The sequence below is a fragment of the Nomia melanderi genome, chromosome 11 (genome assembly GCF_051020985.1).
Source record: "Nomia melanderi isolate GNS246 chromosome 11, iyNomMela1, whole genome shotgun sequence".
NCBI lineage: Eukaryota > Metazoa > Arthropoda > Insecta > Hymenoptera > Halictidae > Nomia > Nomia melanderi.
The window spans coordinates 14,728,968-14,754,761 of record NC_135009.1 but is presented as its reverse complement, the minus strand read 5'-3'; the positions used below and the strand labels follow the sequence as shown (position 1 = coordinate 14,754,761).

The 25,794-nt window shown below is 42.6% G+C and overlaps 1 protein-coding gene across 1 annotated transcript in view; it reads left to right on the top strand.

The window, feature by feature from the left end:
* The window catches only part of nmo (serine/threonine-protein kinase nemo), a 258,417-nt gene that overhangs the window by 190,889 nt on the left and 41,734 nt on the right, over positions 1-25,794 (top strand). Inside the window, 1 exon segment of the mRNA XM_076372222.1 lies at positions 5,904-6,010. Within this exon segment, the coding sequence (XP_076228337.1) occupies positions 5,904-6,010 (107 nt within the window).

Genomic DNA, 25,794 nt, shown 5'->3' with positions numbered 1-25,794 from the left:
GCGACGCCGGGATCCGTGGAAATAAAGCGAGAAAGGTCTCCTTTGGGGCGCGCGGGTTCGAAGGTGAAACTAGGCTTTTCGACGGGAAAAGGGGCTGGCGGCGGTAGGGACGCGAAAATATTACGGTTTCGGCGGAAGGGGTTCTGTTTGTTGTGCCCGTTTGAAAGCCGAGGGGGTTGAAAAAAACTGAAATACGGCCCGAAGTCGTCGGTAGGGGTAGGTTTGCGCGGCGGAAAAAGCGCGGATCGAGTGAAGGTTGCGGAGTCAAAGGTCCCGGGGAAAATCGGGAGAGTCGGCGGCGCGACCATTCAGCCCGGCGGAGTCATTGAGAGCCGCTTTCATTGAGCACGAGTGTGTTCGAATGATCGAATACCTTGGAAATTAAACGGGGCGCGGGCATCGGTTGTGTTACCTCGTTCCTTTGACCCTTAAATTCTCTACTATTACCTTTGCTACTCGTTTTTTGATATATATATATATATACAATTTCCTGTGATCTTTTGGTTTAGAATAGAAATATTCTATTCAATATGTTGAATTAATGGTTTGAACATTCTTCTAATCGACAGGATCTGCTTAGTCGATCAGAAATCGGTTGAATATTGTTTTAGCTTCAATAACAAAGTACAAACTTTTTATGCAACTCAGTTTTCTCGGATGAAATTTTCATATTTGGAATACTAAGCTGCAAAGGAATGATTTAATTACTTGAATAGTAAGCGATCAGTGTATTCCCTTTTTTACTATTGTTTAAGCATTCGATGTATAATTTAGCTTCATATGTTGCAAGCTTTATGCACTTTAAAAAGTCTTCGCAAAGGGTTAATACTAGAGCTACCGTGAATTTATTGGGGTTGATATCTAATGCTTCTAAACATTGCAACGATACATATTTCCCAGATATTCTTGATATCTAAGTGAAGCTACTTTCCAAATCATTTCGGGATACCTTGGAAATTTCAATAACTGCGAAGTGAGAATAGTGAAACCAGTCATTGTGACCAGTACAGTAATTATAGTGTTAATCTGAAATGTCGTTAGGTTAACCGTCAGGGTTTCCCGAAATCTGTCCGAAATCTGTCCGAAATCTCCTTGGAGCCGGTCGCGATCGATCCTCTCGCAAACTTGGAACAGATCATCCATGGTTCTGGCAGGATCCCGCGAAAATATCCGGTTGCCCCGGGCTCCAGCTGTCCCGTCGCTGCTTCCCTGCCCTCGGAGTATCCTTTTTGGAGCCTCCCCCTGGATCCAGCAGGGATCGATCGTATTTCAAAAGAGAGGATACCTCGAAAAGCAGCGACGCCGGCGTAAAGGCTGCGCTTAGGTGTTTCAGCCCGGAGCCAGCCGGACCAGTCGACTTGCATACCACGCCAGGTTCGCAGGCAGTCTCTACCTGCATTCCAACCTACCAGTCGACCTCATTCCGCCATTATACTATTTCATTCTCCTCGAACCTTCTCTCTCTCTCTTCCTCTTTTTCTCTCTCTTTTCTTCCTCTCCTCTTTTTTGCTTCTTTACTTTTTTTCTTCTTCTATCTGTCTCTTTTTCTGCCTTTCCCTTTTCTTTCTCCTCCTCTTTGCCTCTATATCTCTCTCTTTCTCTTTTCCTTGCAGTTTTCTTCCTCGATTGCTACTTTCTTCTGCCTTTCCCTTTTCTTTCTCTTACACTTTCCCTCTATATCTCTCTCTTTCTTTTCCTTGCAGTTTTCTTCCTCGATTGCTACTTTCTTCTGCCTTTCCCTTTTCTTTCTCTCTGTTTATTCCTCCTTTTCTCTTTCTTTTCTTTCTCTCTTACTATTTTCTTCTGACTTTCTCTCTTTTTCTGTCTCTCCCTTTTTTCTCTCCCTTTCAATCTTTCTATCTCTCTCTTTCCTTTCCCTCCCCTTTTTTCTCACAATTTTCCTCTCTTTCCCTCCCCGTTTCTCTCAGAATTTTCCTTCATCTCTCCCCCTTTTCCTCTCTTTCCCTTTACCTTCTCCCTCCTCTGCTCTCCACCTCCCTCTTCCCCTCTCCCTCTCCATTCCACACGTCGGTCGGCCGCAGCCGCAGAAAAATGGAACCCGAAGGTCGCCGGGCGCCCCACGTGCCCTAAAATCCCTCTAAACGGTTTTAGAGGACTTTCGGCGGATATGGATTATTTATGGCGGACAGGGCTTCGGTTGCATTTGAATGCGCCGCGTTCGCGGAATCGCTTTTTCCGCGTGCCGGTATTTTGAGATACGACGAGCCGTATTGTGCCAGAAGAATTTACTGATCGGTTTTATTCGTTTACATTGTACGGCGACTTCGGCTTATTGTGATCCTCTGCTCTGCGAATGTAATACGTGGAAATGTTTATTGCCGATCGCTGGATAATTTAATCTTACGATACTGTGTCGCAGCGATATTTCTCGCGCGCTGTCGGTCATTCGCAACCGAATCAAGCTTTATTTCACCCTTTACACTCGGAAGTTTTTCATTGGAAATATTTTAACGTCTTCCTATTACATAGAGAGGATATTCCGTGAAACTAACTCGACGAGAAATTACACTTAAATCGAGGGACAAAGCTATTTTGTTTGAATATTTCTCAAATCGATGCATTGCACGAAGTTTAATATTAAGCATCAAATTTTATAGTTTTACTGTATGAAATCAATTGATGAGTGAGAGGCACCTCTCGAGTGCAAAGGGTTAACCCTTGATTTCATACAGTAAAACTATAAAATTTTATATTTGATATTATAACTCGTATAATGCATCAATTTCAGAAATAATGAAAACTAGCTTTGCTTCTCGATGTATGATTTCTCGCCGAGTTCCACAAAATATCGTCTTTAACCACGTGAATATATAAAAATTCAGTGTAGCGATCACATAAAGTCTGTTTCACGGAAGAAGTTTCTTGAATGCAACGAAATATAACTATATAATAAATAAACAATATACCAAGATAACGTAACATTAATTCAGTAAAAGTAACAAGTTAAAACCTGTCATCGATAGGTCTGTTATCAACTGTACGACACCTCGATTGGTAATGCAAGTCTCGATCCGTCGATAAATTGATCCCAGAACCAGCCCTTTATCCCTATTTGAAACGGTCCATTGGTTGGTCCGCGTGAAAACTTCTCTAGTGCCTTTTACAGCGAAACTTACACCCTCTTTCTCTCGAATTCTCCCTCCATCGTTTTCTTTTCCTCTTCCTTTCTCCCTTTAATACCGATCCTACCTGTTCCCTGAAAATTACCAGGACGGCGAAGTTGCTGGTAGCTGGAGGGTCGATAGCTTTCTTGCCAGGGGATGGCGATTACCGTGACTTCCGTAATTATCGAACTTCCCAGTGGCGAGCCGTGTTCCCGTTTGTTTTGCCGGAAACCCACCGCTGCGACTTTCGCTGCTTTCCTCCTACTATTACTCTAACATCAATCACTCAATTATACATTTTCGTAAACCCACAACTGCACAATTCTCTAAAGCTTGATTATTAATTAATTTCATTAATTTTTAAATTAATTTCATAGATTAAAACATTATTAATTTCATCGTCACAGTCATATTGCCAAACTCATAGGAAGAGAAGTAATTTGTCCGCACAATTGCAGAACAAAGATCTAAGGATTGTATTTTTATAAGAGGATGTTTCTTTTAAATTAATTAATTCTTACAAAAGGATTCGCCTCGCAGCGATTCTCCCGGAGAATCTCTTTCGACATTGTGATCGTTATAAAACGCCTTTCTCCGGAGACAGAAAGTTTCGACAAACGAAAGTGCAATTCGCCGAGCAAAGAGGTCCTCTTTGGAAGGGGGGGTTGTTGAAAGAAGGGCAATTAATAGGCCCGTAATTCGGCGAATAATCCGTCGGAACCAAGAATCCCTGTTCGCCGTTTTCGTCAACAAAAGGCGAATCCCGGAAGCGAACGGCCCGCCATTGTGTCGGCCTCGTTCCCGGGGAACTTTCAACCCCGCCGAGCGCCGTAAATTACCCTTCCCCGGTTTATTAAGTCCGGCCACTTTCGTCACGGCGCCGTCGGAATTGTTCTAGATTGTTGTATCAGCGAGGAAAAATATTAAAGACGTTTCTCCGTTGATCACAATACCATCTCCCGTGTATTCTTGCATTGTGGATCGAGTCGAGAGAATTATAATCTCTTATCGTTCTAATTGGCTCTTATACTTGTGGCAAACCAACGCAAATCTATTTGCCGATAAAGAAATAGAATCAATTCAAATTGGTAGGAGTCGCTGACATATCGCAGAACTATGTGGAGTGCTAAGGGTTAAAGAATAAAAAGATTATGTAGAATTGTAAGTATTCTAACGATTAACTTGATATTTTTGAAGAATATAATTAACCTACTTTCAAAATAAACGGCTCATATATAATATTTCTAATGATTAACTTGATATTTTTGAAGAACTGACTTAAACCACTTTCAAAATAAACGGCTCATACATAATATTTCTAACGATTAACCCTTTGCACTCCATAGGCGCCCCTGAGTCACCGAATGATTTGACACAGCAAAACTGTAAACTTTGATATTAATAATAAACTTTGTACAATGCGTCAATGTACGAAATATTGAAAGAAAATAGTTCTCTTCCTCAGTGCATGTGAGATTTCTCAATTCAATCTAAAATATTGAAAATATTTAATATTTCCGGTGAAAAACTTCTGGAGTGCAATGGGTTAACTTGACTTTTTGAAGAATAGAATTAACCCACTTTCAAAATAAACGTCTCACATATAATATACTACTTTCTTCCACCTTCAATTTTCATCTTTCCCTCGTAATTGCACGTTCTGGTCGAATATGCTGTTCGGATTACTCACCGATTGGCGCGCTGGTGCGTTTCACTTCTTCCTCCCTCGGCCTCCTTCCTGTTCCCGCGTCATTTCGGCGGATTAACTTCCGCCGAGGCCGACGAAAGGAATCCATTAAGTCGCCTGGCCGGGGCGAAGGTGTGCTCCCGTTCCCGCGGGACGCTCCCGATCGATCGCGCGGCAACCCGACGATTTCGATTGACGTTATCGCGATTCGATTCCGTACGCGATTAGCCCCGTCCCATGGGCCACTCGATGCTGTCACAACACGACCGCTCCTGAAAGGATACGAGGATCTCTGTTAGACGTTTGTCAACGCGTGCCACGTGTACCACGTGTACCACGTGTGGTAAAATAAATAAATAAATAAGTTAAATACATTGACAAAAATAAATAAATAGACAACTATGTACAATTACTTATCGTGCTTAATATCGTGGTTAATCAATTATCTATTAAATCTAAATAAATAGACAACTATGTACGATTAGTTATCGTGCTTAATATCGTGGTTAATCAACTATCGTGGTTAATCAATTATCGTGCATTGCCAAATCCAGAGCACCGAGCACCCAGACATCAAACTCAAACAACACAAAATCAACAAGCAAACTTGCGACGTTTTCGAGTAGTTCGATCGCCAAAGCGTTCCAAGCTTCGAATCGCTCGGGAACCAGTTCCGACGTCAGTTTCCCGATGTCCCCGGTGTCTAAACGGTCCGCGCAGATATCGTTGGCGAAAGAGTTACGGGACAGGCTCGTGCCGGGACGTGCCCGCGTTTCCTCGATTGCCCGGCGAGCGAGAGGACAAGAAGAAGATGGCGCGAGCGAGAGACGAAGTGAACCAGTCCTCTCCGTCGAAAGAGGGGAACCGGGCTTCGAATTGACACGCGCGGCAGCAATTAGCCACGGTCCCGTTTTATTCGCCGGTTAATGGGCGTTAATATTCGTTAGTTCCGTTTTATACGCGGCTTATCGGCGCAGAGGAGGGAGAGAATCAGCGCGGGCATGGTAATTACAGGCGTCCCAAGAAAAACCGATTCCCTTCTAACTCGGTTAATAACAATCCATAAATTCCTTAACGAGCCACTCGAACAGATACGTGATCACAGAGCTGCTGCAGAGCGATCTCCACAAGATCATCGTCAGCCCGCAACATCTCAGCCCCGACCACATCAAGGTCTTCCTCTACCAGATACTTCGAGGTGAGTGAAAGCGAGCTCTCTTTTTTCGTCGCATGTTTCATACGGTCCCTAGCTGTGGGACTTTTCACGGGTTATGGATTTTCGTGGATTTTAACCTTTGCGGACGAACGTCGACATTTTGGAGATTAGATGTTCATGTTTGGAAGACTAAATTGCGAACGAATGATTTGATTAGTGAAACAGATGGAGGTTAGTATGTAGTTTCCTTTTTACAGTTATCTAAGCAATCGATACGTAGCTCTAATGTTAAACTGAGAAAATAATTGTAAGTTAAAATTTCGAAAGGTGTCTTTTGACACCTTCTGTAGAAATAGTGTTAAAGAAGATTTATATTACGAACCGGAAACTTCGTCGCTGGTTGATTAGTAATTGAGTTCCTTGTGCGGTTAAGTCGATTTTTTGATATTTTATCGGTTCAGTAAATTCTAATGTATAAATATTCTTGGTTATTTAAGGATTTTTCTTCGTTTATAGCTTCCAAATTGTATAATCGCTTCAGAGGCAATGTATTCAAAAACGTTAATTTCCTGGATTTTTGATTTCTGGAACCACATTGACTTCTGAACGACTCAGTAATACCCATGAAGAATGATTATTTTGAAGAGAAAGAATTGTTTAACAGACCTCGCGTGATTGACGTAAAAATAGCTTCAAGAAGTTCAAGAGTTCGATATTGCAAGAATCCACAGTTGTTTCACCGTATTTTTATATTCACCGTTGAACGTTTCAATTCTCGTATCATTCACATTTCTCCCGGGAAATTCCCTTCGTCGTCCAGAAACTACGTTAATACCATCTATTAAAGAATCAAACATTTATTCCTATTAAACACCGTTCCATTCTGTCTCAGTACAACAAAACCATTCGCGAGTAAAACGGAATCACGTTGAACGTCGGTTTCATCGGGTTACCTCGTAAAAATGTGACTTTGCATAAAGTCCCGTGGTCCCGTTACCGTCGCCCGTAATCTAGACACACGTCGAACCGTTTAACATCAGGCTCGCCGATGGTAATAAAACAAACTTCGCGTAATGGTCATCCGAGATTCGTCGAGGAGCACGAACGACCGGTGAAAATTTATCTCCCCTCCGCGTTGAAAGAGTTTTCTGAAATCTTATCCCTTAAAGCGCATTAACGTTTCGCAAATCGCCTCCAATTGTCTGCCACTCGCGACGAAGATCGTCGCGACAAAGACGACGGGAACGTCGAGTAATCACGGCCGGCGGGGATTAAGCAAAGGGATGGAAATTCCTCGATTGATTTAGGGTAACGATCGATTCAACCGGCGCAATTGAATCGCCGCCGCCTTTTAGCCGGCGGGGAACGGGATCGACGCTCGGTATCAATCGACGACGCGCGCCGTCCGAGATGAAATAACCCGTATGAAACGTATTAATTCGCTGTTCACGCGCGTCCCGCTCCTCTCGTTCCTTTTTCCTCCTCTTCGCCCGTCGGCGCTTTTTTTCCAACCGCTCCCGTTACGGGAGCGTCGATTCGACTCGAATCAAAGGGACGCGATCGAACCGAACCGGAAAACGCGCGTCTTCGATTTCCGGTTTTAACCGTTTCGCTGTAGCGCTGTTCTCGTGTTTTGCCAAAGTTGCTAAGACTTTTTTGTTATGTTTATTGAGATTATTTGTGAAAAGGAAATTCACGCGCTTTGTATAGCAAACCACTGTAAAGGATCATAGAAAATTATTTGTGTTCATTTGAGTGAATTGTAAGTGCTTTTTACTAATTTTATACGCAATATGAATTAAAACAAGTTTAAGTGAATAAGGGGGGAAAGGAGAACGAGGGCAAGTGGGGGCAAAAGTTAGGGGAAGGGCGACTGAATAAGGAGAGGAGGAGAAAGGAGAATCGAGACTGGAGAAGCGAGTGGAAAGGTGAACGAAGAAAAAAGCGAGCGAGAGAAGCGGAGGGAAAGTGGAGTGGAAAACGCGGGGAGGAATGAAAAATGAAAGGGGAAACATAGAAGAGAAAAGAGGAAGAATTAGATTGAGAAATAGAGCAGAATGAAATGTTGGGAGCGAGGGGAGGCATAAAGCTGTAGAAAAATCTAGTAGCCATGTTGCTTCGAGGCGAGGAACAGGGGGTAGGGTAAACAAGATCGTTTCTATTCACCCCTCGGGATCCTGGATCACCGCGGCGCTGTACAGGGTGTCCCGGTAATCCGGCGCTCGGCCGGGAGGAGTCTGATTGCTTATGAAAAAGTAAGTCGAATGCGAAGAACGGAAGTCTGCGAACGCTTCGTTTCTCGGGGAAGTTTACTTTGATCGGAATGCATTTGTCATTCGTGTTCGGTGGAGATCGAAGAAATTCGGTTCATCTGGAATGGTGATTGTAACGATGCTGGATTTTGATTAATCTTAATGTTCTGTGTGTAGATGTCTTTAGAGCGTAAGATCGGTTGAATAATTGAAATAAAGTAGAAAGTGAGTGTAAACATATTAACCCTTTGGCAGAGATTCTTTGAAACGTACAAAATTCAGATGAAACGCGATTTAAATGCGATATGATAATTTTGTATCGATTGCTAAAGACTCAATGAAGGGAACTGCGTCGTCGAAGCTGGAAAAGTACATTCGCAGATTCTGTTTTCTCGGAACGACGCGATACTTGTTTCTTGGAAGATCATGAATATCCGGACACACTGTCTCCTGCTGTCTAGCTGCAGAGATGTCCGGGGTATCGTTAAAATTTTCTCTGAAACTGTAGCGTGTCCCATTAATAGGACGCTAATTCTTCAGCAGCCATTCGCTGACGAAGAAGCTCCTTCCGTTCTCGCGACCACTCTCGAGACACTCGAGCCAAGTCAGCTTTCCGACCGTAAGATTGATGCTCTTTTACCCGAGCGTCCACTTCGTTAAGTCTTTTGGACGGTTCCGCGTCTCTGCTCGACTTTCCTTCAGCCGTGACGTCGGCACGTGATCGTGTAATTATGATGGTTCCTCGTAGAAAACATTTCATTTTCTTACACGCCTGTTAAACGCTAGAGAAATCGTACGTCGATTGCTCGCAATGCCCTCAAATTGGAGTTAACCAATTAATAATTTGTAAATGAAGATTCTTTGAAATGTAGAAAACCAATAGATGAAGCTAAATTATACATCAATTGCTTAATTAATAGAGAAAAAGGAAACTAAGTGATCTCTTACTTTCGAGTAATTAAATCATTTGTTTGCGTTTATTCTTCCAAATATGAAATTTCCGTCTCGCCGGAATGTCGACATTCGTCCGGGTTGAAGGGTTAAATCACATAAGATTAACCCTTTGCACTCAGAAGCTTTTCACTAGAAACCATTCGGCACTTTCCTATAAGACGTAGACATTATTTGAAACGAACTAGTGAGAAAACATACGTAAATTAAGAAACAGCTGTTTTATATAGGTATTTCGCATATTGATGCATTATACGAAATTTAATATTATATATGACACTTTGTAATTTTTTATATCGAATGAAACGGTGACTGAGAGTCACTTCTCGAGTGCAAAGGGTTAAATGTAGAAAGAAATTACGTGGTTTTATAGTACTTGTATAGAATGTTCTGAGTGCTTTGATTCGGAACACCCTGTATATTGTTTCATGGAAATTAGAATATTGAAATCGAGTTAACAAGTGTTCAAGTGCAGATTCGAAACGCAGAGGCGGAATAAAGAACACGATGAAAGCCGCGGAGCAGTTTACGTTCCATTACTGTTGAAACGTTGTACAATTATTCCTTCGGCTGCGCTAAACGCAGTTTGTCGCAGTAATCGCGGTAATTGCGGGCGAAACCGACGGACAGAGATCGTGTTTTCGTATTACACGATATCCCGTCAATTATTCGCGGAGGACTCGAGGCGCCTCCGCTCGACACAGTTCCCTATCGAAGTGGAAAATCGTACCGGCGATTTGCAAGTCAAGTGTAAACTTCGTTTCTGCCCGGAGATCGGCCGGCTCGTGACGTAACGCGAACTGGAAAAACTTGAATTCTCGCTGGCCGACGCCGGCACGGACAGCTTCGGTGTCTTCGACGCGTGTACGATTTACCGCGACGAGCCGGGGGATTAATATCATTATTTTCGAACAAGATAATTGAAAACCGACGCTTGTTAATACTAATCGCTTGTAACGGCGCAATTGTATAAAGTTAATACGTGTCTACAATCTTTCCAAGGTATTTTCAACTCAATGTTAAAGGACGAACATCGTGAATGAAGGTATTAACCCTTTGCACTCGAAAGTTCACTAGGAAGATTCAACATTTTCCGACGAGATCGATGATTCACAGATAAATTAAGCAACAAAGCTATTTTAAATATTTCACAGCTATACGAAGTTTAATATAAAATACTAAATATTCAGCTTCATATTTTTGCTGCATCGAATCAAGCGACTGAGAGTCACCTCTCGAGTGCAAAGGGTTAAAAAACGATGCTACATACACTGTCGTTAATGAAATAATGCAGACGTTCATCATTCAAATTCGAAAATTTTCACGAATTAATTATTGCACACTGAAGGGTTGGTTTCCAACGCGCAAATACCGCACGCAGTTCCGCGTATAGTCGCGAGGACGCAGCCGTTCCCCGCGAATTCGCCGCGAACGGTCTGTAAACATCGCGTCGCGAGGTTTTCCCCGATCGAGGAGTAATTAAACGCGGATTCGTGAATGCGTCTCGCTCGAGAACTTCCACTCGGAGATATTTCGAGGAACTCTGGCCGTTCGCCTCCGCCCCTCGCAGCCTCCTTTTGAAATTAAATTCCGTGGGGGATGCAGCGGGTAGTAACGACACCACTCGTGTCGGTCCTTCAACCCTTTTTATCCGGCCGAGAATCAAAGTCGCGTCTCAGCGAGATCAAAAACCGGAGAGCCTTCCACCCCCTTCGATGGATTTTGCGCCGCGGCTCGTGGCTCGACCACCCCTCGATCCCCGGCGACGCACCCTTTTTCGCTTACGCTTCTTTTCGGCGATGCTCGCGAGAGAACCCTCTCCGCGTGTTTTCGTAAATGATTTTCTTTGTCCGCGTTACGTGCGCCTCTCCCTCGTGATTTTTATCGATTTTACTTCGGATGTAATTTCGCGTGGGGTGCGTTACAACATTCTGGAGATTCGAAAGTGTTCTTCGATGAACGTGCGTCGAACGCGAGTGTGAAACTTCGACGTTTTTCGTTTCTCGGGAAAACTGATTTTTAAGTTATACGAATCGTTGGCTTTAATGATGTCTCGCGCTTGAAAAATTGTAATTATGTAATTGGTTTTGGTATAGAATTATTCCCTGGACTCTTCTGAACGAGGTTATATTAAGTATTATTTGGTTTTGAATAAGCGTATGGGTTTAGATGACGATCAATGTGAACGAGACAGTAGGTATGTGCTATATATTGTTGATGTTTTTCAATTTACTGGAAAAATCGAAGGTGTTGGAGAAAATTTAAGTACTCCACGTGATAGAGCAGACAGTTTTCCTATAGAATGCGCTGAAAAATGTTACGTTTCTTATTTTTTTTCCGATTGAGAAGCGAAAGAGTATAGTCAAACGTCTTACGGCAGTGGTACTCAACCTGGCCGGTAGTCTCTCTTGTCGCTCTTCGCAACGGAAGCGTAATATACACACAATTATATCGTCATTCGTGTTTTTATTACTAAAAACACATCACAAACAGCAGAATGTATAATACCAAGCTGTTTGCTACTGCATTTAAAGGAAACCTTTCATTTCATCTTAACTTCCTGCAGTTCGCGCTTCGTGTAAAATATTCATGTTGGGCGAACGTATTTCAAGTTTTACAGGAAGTTTTACCATAATTATTTCCAGAAATTCCCTCGTGGTCCTAGTCGCCGCCATTTCCCCCCGCCGTGTCCCTAACCGTTCGAGGATCCGTGGTTAATTAAACCAGCAGTCCGCTCTTTTTCCCCGAAGCGGTCGCGCGGAAGCATTACTCGAAAAGTCTTACTTGAAAGCGGCCGCGATTCTTTGTTCTCCGCGCGTCCGCCGACCCCCAACCCCTTATCGGTGCCCGGCCACCCCCTCGCGTTGGAAATGCAAATGCACGGCGAGCGGAATTTCGCGTCGCCGCCTCGTCGTTCGAAGAAACGCAGTCCACGGAATAATAATTATCGACCATACACCCTCGAACGGGGCTTGGTGAAATGTTTACGCCACCCTGGTGCAGACGAGACGTTCTCGCTCGCCATTGTTACGCGCCTCGATGTAATTCCTTCGATTTCTTCGTTTGATCGAGTGATTTTTCAAATATTCCAGGGGTGAGTTCTATCTTTATCGAAAACTCATTATAAACTCGTGTTGTTTCACGTGGAACTGATTTAAAGTATTTTAATCCTCGAGGTGTGTTGGTACCATTTTTGTTTAATATTTCATTGTTAAAGACCTTACTCCACATGTTACTCTATTAAAACAATACCGTGTGTGCGATGATAGTTATTACAGCAGATAATTATAATCACATACGTTAGAAGCTGTTAGTTTAAGGAACCGCGACTGGTTGCCAACTGAAATACCACCCCAGCGAATAGTTTCAAGCAAAACAGAATGTAACTTCCAGCTCGATCGAAGTCCCGTTTGAACGTTATCTCACATCGGTTCGGTATGCGCGTTCGGAACTCGCGATACAAAGAGAAAATGAATTTTTCCTTTCAGTATCAAGCTCAACTCCACCACGAAATTTCCCAACAATCCTCCTGCGATCTCTCGTTAACACACGACGAGAGCCTCTTAAAAGACAAATTCAAAATGACCGTCGAACAGACCTGAATACTTAAATTTCCAACAATTTCAACATCCTTCTCCACAAGTGCAACGAACGAACCACAAAACAAACAGCAATCGTCCAAACCGAATTGAAAAAAATAAGACGATAAACGTTCGAAGATCTGCATTCCCGATTCGCGGAATTCACTCGAATCCCCGCGGAATTCTAATTCCCGCGTCCAAGGAGAACGCAAAGGGGATTGAAATTTTCGCAGCCGTCACGGCAGCCAGCCCCCCTAATTCGTCAAAGAACAGAACAATAAGGGTGAAACGGCGTCGACAGCGCAACCGGTGTCTCCGTTTCGCCGGGAAGCATGGAAGTCCCGACGCGTTAATACATCATCCGTGCCTCCCGCGTGTCTATAGTTTCGGCGGACTCTTTCGGCCGGCAGTTTTCGAGGGTAATTTGTCATGTCGGGTATTCCCGTTGTTTCCGCGTGTCGTTGGCCGCGATGCGGCGGAGGCCCGCTCGCTCGCGCACGCGCGCGTGCACTCGAATCTGTGTGCATACAAAAGAGAGCACACGCTAACCACTCTCCGCCCGACTACCCCGGAAGAAGGTCTGCGGCACGACAACCACGCGGAATCATTATGCACACTCTGATGAAGATGCTTCTCTGAATAATAATTTCTTTTTTCTTTACCCCTGGTCCCGGCCCCCTTCGCCCCTCACCCTCTTCTCTCGCTCTCGTGCTCCCTCTTTCCTTATTCTCCGTTCCCCCTTTATCCCTACTCCAGTGTCTCTCATTCTCTGCCAAGTCTTTTCTTTCTTACCCTAACTGACTCTCACTATTTTACTTTTTTACTCTATATATTTCTCCGTCTCTCTCGTATCCTCTCGCTCTGCTACTCTCCCTTTTCCGTTGCCTCTACCTTTCTATTTCTCTCTGAACTTCTCTTAACCTCTCACTTTGTCTTTCTATTTCTCTCTCAACTTTTAACCTCGCACTTTGTCTTTCTATTTTACTCTGAATCTTTTACTTATTATATATATTCCTCTCTTTTGTACCTTCTCACTGTTCTACTCTCCCTTTTCTATTGCCTCTACCTTTCTATTTCTCTCTGAACTTTTAACCTCTCACTTTGTCTTTCCATTCTACTCTAAATCTTTTACTTATTATATATATTCCTCTCTTCTATACCTTCTCACTGTTCTACTCTCTCTTTTCCATTGCCTCTACCTTTCTATTTCTCTCTGAACTTCTCTTAACCTCTCACTTTGTCTTTCTATTTCTCTCTGAACTTTTAACCTCTCACTTTGTCTATTTTACTCTGAATCTTTTACTTATTATATGTATTCCTCTTTTACACCTTCTCACTGTTCTACTCTCTCTCACCCTTTTTCGTTGTCAGTTTCTCGTCGCCTTCTTTTCCCAATTACGTTTCCCATTCCAACGCTACATAATCCGTTTCCGCATTTTTCTCAACATTTCAGTGTCCCATTGTCGAATAGGGCACTCTAAATAACAGCTGCATTTTCAAGCTCTCGTCCAAATGCGTCTCCGATATTATAGTCGGCTTTAATGCCTCATGAATGCTTCACGCCAATGAGCAAGCGGAACAAACAGGAAACGCGTACAAATAACAGCGGAACCGCGTCCCGAAATGTACGATCTATATTGACTTTTAAAACGCGTAGAAGCACGCGCGAGGATGAATCGTATGAACTGTAGAATACAAATTTACACAAAATATTACGCGCCGCGCGATGAACGCGCTAAATATTTGTATCGCAGATTAATGCACGCTCGTTGAGTTTCTTTCGCGCGCGCCCGCGCGCGCTCGCAACTGAAGCGTGCTCTTCACTTTTACCAACCTACGAATATCCTGCGAACGCACCGAGCTCGAAAATTGCATATTCGCCGCGGTGAGAGGTCCCGGGGAAAACCAGTCGCCATTTCGAAATCGAGGGAAAACTATACATTTCCTGAAACGAATTCACAGGAGACTAACGTTGAATAAAAAATTCGCTCGTTTCATTAACCCCTTCACCTACGATTTCTCAACTATGATCGACACGCCTACTTTGTTAAAAATTCATTGGAAAAAGACAAAAATTGTAGACATATTCTACATCTATGTTTACTCTAAGCTATAATAATTCATAACAGAAGAGTATTCAATTTGTATTCACAAAAATTAAGTAATGTTAACATTCGTTAGATTCTCTTTAAAATCTTCACCAGTCTGACACGTCATAAGGGGTTGCTCTGCGAATTTCTCGATGCAGCAAGCAACACTTCGAACTTCGTTAATTTATTTATCCTATTAAACTCCCGGAAGCAATCTACATGCTAATTATACATGTAATTCGCGACAGCTTCCAGTCGACTCGCGACTATTCTTGTTTATTTTTGGCCGTCCGCTCGTTCCGAGGCTTATAAAATCCGAGCTCTCGCAGCGGCTAGTTGAAAACGATCGTTTCCCTCCCAATTATTTCAGATTCGCGAAACGCAAAGCTGAAGATACCGGGGAAACCTCGAACGGCGAAGAGATAACGAGAAACGGTGGATCTTTATGCGTCCGCGGCGAACGTTCCCGGCAGTACTTCGCCGAGGCAGAGATTTTAATACGGTTGAAAACCAAGTTAAATATTTTTCTGCCCCCCCACGCCCCTCGACAGAAATATTTATGGGGCTGGTAAGCTTCCGTCTAATTCCCGTTTTCATCAACTGGCCCCTCGGTATCGTAAATTTGCATAAAGATCCGCGGCACGGAGATAACACGGTAGCAAAGAGAGAACTCTCACTTACTCGTTACTACGGACTTGATTATCGCGGACAGCAATGATTCACCGGCAAACGATCCCGTGCGGTCGGTATCTCGGTTTACTCCGATGGCCTCGAATTAGAAGTACTTAACCGACGAACGTCCGGCGAAATTTCACTCGAGTAACGGACGGCGGACCGAAGTGACGAATAAAATCGGAGGAATATCAAAGAATCGGAAATTAACCCTTTGAACCCTGTAGGCCCCAGTATTGCACCGGTTCTAATATTAAATGTTTCAATGAATTTTAAGGAAACTACCCTGCAATTATTAGACTTTTCACAGATCCAAATTCTGCACTAAGGAAAATAAAAGATCTAAGAAATGTAGCATTTTTCATTTTCGCTGGATACCATAAAAATCAGTTGCAGTTGCTGATAGATTACAAAACCATCTAGAGTGCTAAGGGTTAATTTCCATCCATATACACTTTCAATTCCTCCATTCCATCTATTCAGAATCTTTCAGTCGCATATACCAAATTTAACTTATGTCTATAAAAAAATCCGACATCGATCAATCTACAATAGAAAGTCCTACTGGGAACTCTGAATTCTACACGGATTCTACGGAACAGTTTACGAAATTACTACTAAAAACAAGCTTCGCAATCTGCTGGCAGGCGAGAGACTTCCCGAAACAATCCAGTCGTGGGCTGGACCGTGCCCGCGGATACCGGCAATTATTTATAATCGGCGGAGCAGTTAGCGGCCGATGGGACGGCCGGGAAGTCGACACTCCGACAAATCGGCCGGTCCATCCATTCCCGATCGATCCCGCTCAGGCCAGTTTTCTTTGCCCAGGAATTAGTAACTCGAGCCACTCTTTTCCCGCGGGTAAACAGCCCCCCGACTCGCGGCGGAGAGCTGTCGGCGGCTTACAGTCTGATCGCATTATCGGTGGAAATTAATGCAAATCTCCTAAGAGCATAGTTAGTGCGTCGGTTAGGTGTCCTGTTCGCTGTCCGACCGTATTTCAGCTTTATTATCCCCGGCGATCTGACTGCGCGTCTCGTTTCGTCCGCGTTCAACATTCGCCGCCGCCTCGCCGCCGCCATTTTCCTCTTCTCTCGTTCCCTTCGACGCGACGAACGCGCGGCGGTCATTCAGACCGGCGATCGGTAGATCCACGATCGAGACGGAGTTGCTCTTTACTCGAATTGTTTCGGATACACGCCTCTACAATGGAGAATTCATTGGAAAGATGCCAAATAAACACTCACTGAAACTCTCATGCAAGCGGAAGTTCTCTTAATAGAACGGAAACCGAAAAGTCAAGATTCTTCGTAACAACTGCACCACTGTCACTTCTGCATTCATTACATCTAAGAAAATTCGGTTCCCTCGATACGCACCGAGAAAATTCATTGTTAACGCATCGAACGGCTAAATTTCAGCTGCCAAACGCGAGCGTCGGTGATTATATCGATACACTTTTAAGCGTCGAAAATTTCAAACTTACGGAAGAGGATAAGGAATTCGATTTTGTAAATTTTACTTTCGATTTGTGTTGAAATGTTACACGAACGTAGGATTAGCAATTAAACGATAGACTAAAAGACTTTCAGAAATTTCTCTATAAACTCGAATATACCTATCGAGATAATTGTTATTTAATTCAGGTATCGCTAAATCGAGTTCTTCGATCTCAGAGAAACATGTTATTTTATACCTTCAACGCGTCTCGTGAGAAATTGAAGCCGAAGCAAAATGATTTGGAACGATCGATGATCTACCCGAATTCGAGTGACGCAGCAGTCAAACTGTTGAAGCGAGCAAAGAAATGTCTAACGAGTTCCTCGATCATCGAAGTAATTTCGTCCCTTGTTTCTCGAGGGTGGGAATTACCATAAATACTCGCCGGTGGCTGACACTTTCATCCGAGCTTCTTGCCCCGGCGGAGCAAGAAAGCCTCGCCGGGAACGGGACGCTTCGGAATTGAAGGGGAACGTGCGCCCGTGTGTCCTTCGGATCGAGGAGGTTCGCGTGCAGTCGCCGGGACATTGAGTTACAGCAGCGGCGGATAATTTTTCACGGTTTATCTCGGTTTTTCCGTGGAGCCGATCCTCCCGGGCCGGGCGCGAGAAGTTGCACGTCCGGGCAACCCGCGCTCGCCGGGGTGAATTATGAGATTTAATTTAGAAGAGCGGAACGCTTTCTTCTATCCTCCGCGAGCGGGCTGAGAAATGGAACGGGAAGCGGCGATAGGACTCGCAATAACGCGAGCCAGTTACAAATCGATCGATGCGCACGCCGGCTAACGAAGAGTGTCTTTGAAACTGATTGATTCCCGCGATTAACCCCTTTAACACTGGGACCATCGATCACTGAAATTGACTTTTCGAAGTGTCTCGATGGAAACTCCGATTGACTTAGAATTCTGACTGCGCACTGCTAAATCAATTTCTTTGATGAGTGAAAGTACCGTGGCAGTTGGAATTAGTGGTTTCAGTTGTTTCATTTGGCAATTATTGATATCTTAACGCTAAAACTATGGAGCACTTCAATTGACTTTTGAAAGTTTCGCTATGGAAACTCCAAGAGTGTAACTGTTCATGACTTTAATTGATTTCCAATTCAATTTGCGTAGTGCTAAGTGACTTTAATAATTTCTCAGAGAAACATTTGTCATCTTTCGAATAATTGCAAAAAGGAGACTTTAATCGATTTGCAATTCAATTTGCGCAGTGCTAAATCAATTTCTTTGATGACACTGAAAATACCGTAGCAATTAGAATTACTGGTTTCGATTATCTCATTTGGCAATTATTGATATCTTAACACTAAAACTATCGAGCACCTTTCTAATAATTGCAAAAAGAAGACTTTAATTGATTTCCAATTCAATTTGCATAGTACTAAATGACTTTAATGATTTCTCAGAGAAACATTTGTCATCTTTCTAATAATTGCAAAAAGAAGACTTTGATTTACAATTCAATTTGCGTAGTGCTAAGTAACTTTAATAATTTCTTAGATGATCATTTGTCACCTTTCTAATAATTGCAAAAAGAAGACTTTAATTGATTTGCAATTCAATTTGCGTAGTGCTAAGTGACTTTAATAATTTCTCAAAGAAACATCTGTCACCTTTCGAATAATTGCAAAATTCAGACTTTGATTTACAATTCAATTTGCGTAGTGCTAAGTGACTTTAATAATTTCTCAGAGAAACATCTGTCACCTTTCTAATAATTGCAAAAAGAAGACATCAAGCGTGTCATTTGACTCTGGTAGTTTTAGTGTTAAAAGCATCGAGTACTCGAAGTGATCTTGAAAATATAGTCTCACTTGAATACTATAACGAATCTACAGAAACCGAAGACAATCTATTCTTAGAATTTTTATATAGATTACATATTAATTTCATTAAATTGCTCGGTAGTTCTATCGTCAGAGAAGCGTCTTATCTGCTTAATCATCACAAACAGAAGAGATCAAGAACAAGTTTCGACGTACAGAAAAATGTTGAACATTTTTATCTTTCAAGATGTTCAGAAGCGTTTTGCAATTATAATTAGTTCCACGTCCAAGTCGGGGCTAAGTTTGTCGCAGAGGCGGAGAAAGATCGTTCCACTGCGGACGACACGAGCGCGGAGGAGATTAAAATTCGAGGAGAAATATTCGGATTAGTCACGGAACATCGAAATTAAGTTACTCATCTGGAAGTCTGTTAGTCGGCGGGCGTTCGCGTGTAACAGCTAATCGTTAGCAATGACGAATCGCTGCCGGAAGACCGGCGGCCAACGTGACTGAAGCTCCAGTGTGCAATTTTGCTGACGGAGGAGATACCTTAGACCAATATTGATCGGTCGCCGGTGAGCTGCGGCTTTTCTCGCTGTTTCGAAGTCATGCGAACCTCCGGAGGGAAATAATACGCCCGAGAATTAATAGAATCCCGTGGTCTGTTTCCACCGTAATAAAATCATCATCGAAGGAACGTAGTTTCATGTTGAATACGAAGAAATGAAGTTTGATCTCGCAGCCAGCTCGAGAAAAGCAACCTTGGACGTTTATCAGATACGCGTGTGCCCGTTCTCGCGATAAATAGAATTGATAAGTGACCAACGCCTATGGCGACGTATCGGCACGTGTGCCTGATGGATGCTTCGAATCAATTTTCCTTTGCCGAAGTCTTGCAGCTCGCCCTAAAACGCTTCTACCTCTGACACGTTAGCTGCTGAATTTACCTTCGTCGAAGTCTCCTGCGACCGAATCAATCTTTGCAACAAAACTGTGATATCCAGTTTCCATCGACGATTCTTAACCCTTGCACTCGAGATGTGACTGTCACCACTTGATTTGATTTGCAAAATTACAGTCTTATATATAATATTAAGCTTTGATGCATCAATACGTGGAGTATTGAAATAAAATAACTTTCCTTCTTAATTTGTACATGTTTCCGCATTAATTAACACTAGAACTACTGAGCATTTGATACGATTGAAATGTAATGTAATGAAACTATTTATTTATTGTTAGCGAGGAAGCGACTATAGCGGTGTGTCGTTCAGAAAGATGACATCCGCGAAAGCCACTATAGTGGCGCGTCGTGCTTAAGAGGTTAACCCTTAGCACTCCAGCTTGTTCTGTAATCTATCAGCAACTAATTTTAAAGGAGAAAAACGAGGAAGAGGAACAAGGAAAACAAGGGTAAAGAAAAAGGCGGAAAAAAGGAAGTTCGGAAAGAATGGCACCGCGTTAGGTGGCATTATTAATCATACAGCAATAGTTTCAAATAATCATCGTTCAATTGAACTATTGTAATTCTATTCGGTTGGAAGTCATCGGTGACCTCTATGACATCCAACGCGTTAAAAGGGTAACAAATGCTTCTCTGAGAAATTATTAACCCTTTGCTCTCCAGGTTGTTTCGTAATCTATCAGCAACTAATTTTTATAATATTCCTAGCGAAAATGAGAAATGTCATAACATTTCTTCGATCTTTTATTTTCCATCTCAGTACAAAATTCGGATGTGTGGAAAATCGAATAATTTAATACGATTAATATACAATTCCTATAAAAATTGTAACAATAGATTATTTTCAGTTTCATCAGACATTCATTACAGTACTCTAGTGAAACTATTTATTTTCAAAATCACTTCGAATATTCAATGCTTCGAAGATATCAATAATTGCTAAACAAAAAAATCGAAACGGTAGTTCTAGTGTTAAAATCATTTTAGGGTAGTTCCTTCGATTCATTAAAATATTCAATATTACAACTGCCGCAATATTGGAGCCTACAGAGTTCAAAGTGTCAATCTCCTTAATCTCAAGTCAATCAGCCACTAAAAATTACCTCCACACATCAATCAAATAAATCCCACAACCCAAAACCCATCACCCAATCTCAGAAATTGCTCAAGTTCCCAGCAACAACTTCCAGCGAAATCCCTTTTCCACTACATTTCTACATCTCATCCAAGACAAGACTCTAAAACCGAGGATTCCAAAGACGCTGCACAAAGCAGAGATGAATCATGCAAGGTTGCAAGACGGAGGAGCCAGTGGAAGACGGCAAGGACGATGATCTCCGCGAGGATTCCTCTCCGCGATGCTCGATCTTCTCACGGCGGTCCCGGGCCCGTTCGAACTTTCCCACCCGGTAGAACGCGGCGCGTAAAGTCCCGGACAGATAGAGCAGAGAGCACAGGGCTCCTCTTCTTCTCTTGACTGGTCCGAAACCAGTCCTGCCGCCGCCCATCCGTGACCCCGGACCCCGTCATCCGGTCGCTTGCCCGCCGCCGCGGCTTCCTCTCCCCTCCTCCGCTGTTAACCTCGCTCTTCCTCCTCCTCCTCCTCCTTTTCCGCCGCGGTCCCCCGGTATCCTCCTTCCATGATGTTTTAATTAAGTCGATCCTTGTTCGATAGCCATCGTTGGCCCTCCTTTGCATCCTTTTCTTGTTCCCCGTTGCTGGAAGACGCCGAATTTTGTTTGCTTGTGTAGATCGGTTGTTTGTCTTGTTCTTTGTTTCACGAGTTTCTCGTTTCTTTGGAATGTTGCTCCTCGGTTTCCGAGAGCGGGTAAAGGAGAGAAGCTTTTTGCTAGCTGCTCGAATTGTTTGTTTCTTTGGCGATTTTTTCGCTGGCTTTGCCTTGGTAATTGGTTGTTGAAGGATGATGAGGGTTCTGTAATTCTGGGTTTGATTCGTGGGACTCGAGGATGTTGGGTTTAATAGGTGAATAATTGTTTTTCATTCCTGTCGCGATTTGGTTGCTCGTTTTGTGTAGATTGTTGTAGTTTGTTTAACACGTTGCGGTCCGGAGTGCTCTTGGTTTCTCACTTTGAGGTTCACGGAGATTGGTTCGTTCGATTACAGCTTAATGTGACGCATTTATTTATTCAAGAATATTTAGGAGTCGTTGAAGTGTTACCTTTAAATACAACTGTGATACTACAAATAAATATGGAAAAAATTCAGACTTCAGTAATTCGAGCTTCAGTAATTCGAATTTCAGTAATTCGCATTTCAAAGATTCAAACGTCAGTAATTCAAACTTCAGTAATTCGAATTTCAGTAATTCACATCCCGACGACTGAAATTTCAATGACTGAAACTTCAGTAATTCGAATTTCAATAATTCACATTCCAACGACTGAAATTTCAATGACTGAAACTTCAGTAATTCGAATTTCAGTAATTCACATTCCAACGATTCAACCGTCAGTAATTCGAACTTCAATAATTCGAATTTCAATCATTGCAATCCCAACAATTCGAATTCCAGCAATTCACATTCCAACGATTCAACCGTCAGTAATTCAAACTTCAGTAATTCGAATTTCAGTAATTCACATTCCAACGACTGAAATTTAAATGACTGAAACTTCAATAATTCGAATTTTAGTAATTCACATTCCAACGACTGAAATTTCAGTGACTGAAGCTTCAATAATTCAAACTTCAATCATGTTACCTTTAAATACAATTGTGATGCTATAAATAAATATAGAAAAAATTGTTAAAACAGGTAGAGGTTGCAATAAAATATGTCGACTCAGACTCGACATAGGACTGCTAAGGGTTAATAAAGCGATTACCGTGAGGTTCTAATGTGTCTTCTGTTCGATTAGAAATGATTAATCGACGGTTGAGAGTTCAGTCTTCGCTTTCCTCCGTGAACTCTTCTTCTCGGTCGACTGGTGCATTAATTAGCGGTCGAAAAAGTTGAAAATTGAACGCGGCCTCGCTAACAAGTTCCTGAATCTTCGCGAGCATTATCTTCTGCCGCTTCTTCTTCTTCTCCTTCTTCTAGGGTATCATGTTCCGCGATGTCTCAATTAACTTCGATCGGCGTTCGATAGAATATTTATACCTTGTCCACCCTTCAACCTTTTTATTGATGCGGACTGACTTATTCCTCCTTGGTGGAACGAATCCCTCGGTAGAAGGTTACGTTTAATCTTTCGCCTTGTGACGCGCGATCGATAATTTCTTCTTCTAATCAGTCCAAATTACTACCTTCTACAAATTTAATTGCAATAAAATATTTCTAATTTAATCAGTAAAGAAAATTGAACAATGTCAGTTACAAAGTTTGCAATATTTAAAACTTGCTCCATTCATCCCTAGTTCCTACTAAAAGGGAATGATCTACAATAAATATGAAATCATTAATTACTTGGAATTTCATATGAAACAAGTAACGATTCACAGTACGTTCATTATTCTATACTTAGTATATTTCTATACTTAGTTTCCTTTTTTTATATTAATTAAACAATTAACTAGTAATTCAGCTTCATCTACTTAAGGTTTCGTATATTTTATAGAATCTCCGTCCGCAAAGGGTTAATAATCTTGTACTGATTATAAATAATATTATAATAAATTTCATATACTATTTCATTATCGTTAGTATTACTTACCAGTAGCTTCCCATATTATCTATCAACTTTCTCCCGCACGTCTAAGTCAATTAACCATCGAAACTCCGAGGACATAATATTGTCGCTAAATATACTCCGTAACGAATTGCTCATCCTCGCATTTCAATTAACCCTTTGCGAACGAATGTCGAAAACTTCCACGTTTGGAATACCAAGTTCCAAATGATTTAACTATTCGAACAGCAAGAAATCGGTGCACAGTTTCCTTATTCTTTATGATTTAATTAAATTAATTAATTTTAATTTTTTTCAATTCAGCAGAATCTGCGACAGGTTCTGTCTACCGAAAACAATCTTCGTCCGCAAAGGGTTAAACCTCTTAGATCCGACGAAAGCCCGTCGGACGTTCCTCTCGTTCGTCCCCGTTTTTATTAGCGGCGAGCGACCCAAACAACTTCCGTTCGCCCGCGCAGATGGCCACGGCGAGCCACTCGTTTCGGTCTTTTCGATTCCGGATACACGGGCGGCCGGATAGTTTTCTTTGTGCGCGCGTAATTTCGCGTCGAACTTCTCCCCGCCGGGATACTTCAATTTTCTTCCCTGCTCTTCCCCCGGTTCCCTCTTCTCCCCCGTAGAAGCTGCTCGGATCTTTTCACCATTCCTTCGCGCGATACCGCGCGATGCTTTCATTAAAGTAATCCGCGTTGGAGCTTGGGCACGCTTGTTCCCTCCGCGAGTGAAAGAAATCAATGTAACTAGAAGTATAGAGGAATCCGGGGGCTGTTTAAGCAACCGTTCCCGCTGATTTGAAAGTCTCGAAAGGAGCGTTCGTGGCTTTCATTCTGGGCGGAGGAATTTGTGTTTTAGTTCGTGTATGGGTGAAATAGCTATCGAAGGAATTGTAGGAAGGAATTGTGAATATGTATTTTTAACAAACATGTAGTATATGTAAATATATACGAGCGAAAAGTTTTTTGAAAATATGAGGGTAATTGCATAGATTATCTTCAAGATCATTTCGAATATTCAATGCTTCAAGATATCAATAATTACGAAATAAAAACGTTAAAACCAGCCATTGCGACTGGCACGGTGGTTCTAGTGTTAAAACATGGAGTGTCTGAATTTACTAAAACTGTCAATGAGTCGAAATCCCTGATTCTTCGGTTTGCATATATTAGAGATAGATGTTCCCCTGAGAATTTATTAAAGAAATTAATTTACCAACAGACAAACTAAATTGTAAATCAGTTGAAGGCTATAGATAGTCTCAGAGTTATAAAGGAATTTTCAAAAGTCAAATCCGTAGTTTTAGTGTTAATTTTTATCCATTGAATCATTGCGATGTTTGCAATATCGTAATGCGATTATTTCAGAATATTCATTCCGCGCCATCTTTGTCGACTGAGAAACAGTTTGTCATTGTTTTTCAGAATGAAGTCCCAATGCTTTGATCGTTCCGCCGTGTTAACAGTTCCATTTCACCCGAATCGTAGGGCGCGCGAGCGAATCGGTCCCTTTCATACCGTATTTTCGCGCGCGTTCCCAAGGTCCCGTGCCGCGCGGTTTTAATTAAGCGCGGTGCTGAATATTTCCAAACGAGATCACGTAATTTTCCCGCCGTCAGGCGTCGGTCGCTCGCGAAAGCCTCAAGAAAACGGGGATTAACGCCCGCCGCGTGAAACCTTTAAGAGGGGCCGGCCCTTTCGTCAGCCCCCGGCGAAAGTGAAAGAAACTACGCTCCGTCTGACGGCTGGAACTTCGCAACAGTCGCCTTACCCTTCAGGACTCGCCGGGCCGAGAGCCCCGGGACAATGAAGCGGATTTTCTTTCTCTTTCGACGATCCCCGGCCTTGGGACGGGTTTTAATTAACCCCCGCACCGACCGGAGTTAACTTCGTCTTTCTTGCGCTTGACCATTGTTCCCGTTGCCGTTATTCAGATCCTCTGTTCGCTAATCTCTCCATGCTTGAGAACTTTCTCGCGCGACGGCCGGGTCAAAGTCGACCCGGGGCTACATTAGATTATGTGCGATTTAAGATACTTTGCTGTGCGTTCGATTTATTGTTGACGAGAGATTCTTCGATTTTTCTATTTGAATTTTTAACGTGCGCGTAGCGAAGGCCGGGTCACTTTTGATCCGGAGTAATTTTAAATTGTGTATGTGAAGTTTGAGGTACGTTGGTTCGATTTACTGTTGACGAGAGTTTCTTCGATTTTTTTATTTGAATTTTTAACGTATCCGTACCGAAGGCTGGGTCACTTCCGACCCGGAGTAATTTTAAATTGTGTATGTGAAGTTTGAGGTACGTTGGTTCGATTTACTGTTGGTGAGAGTTTTCTTAGATTTTTCGTTATTTACCTTTGAATTTTTAACGTGCGACTAACGAAGGCCGGGTCACTTCCGACCCGGA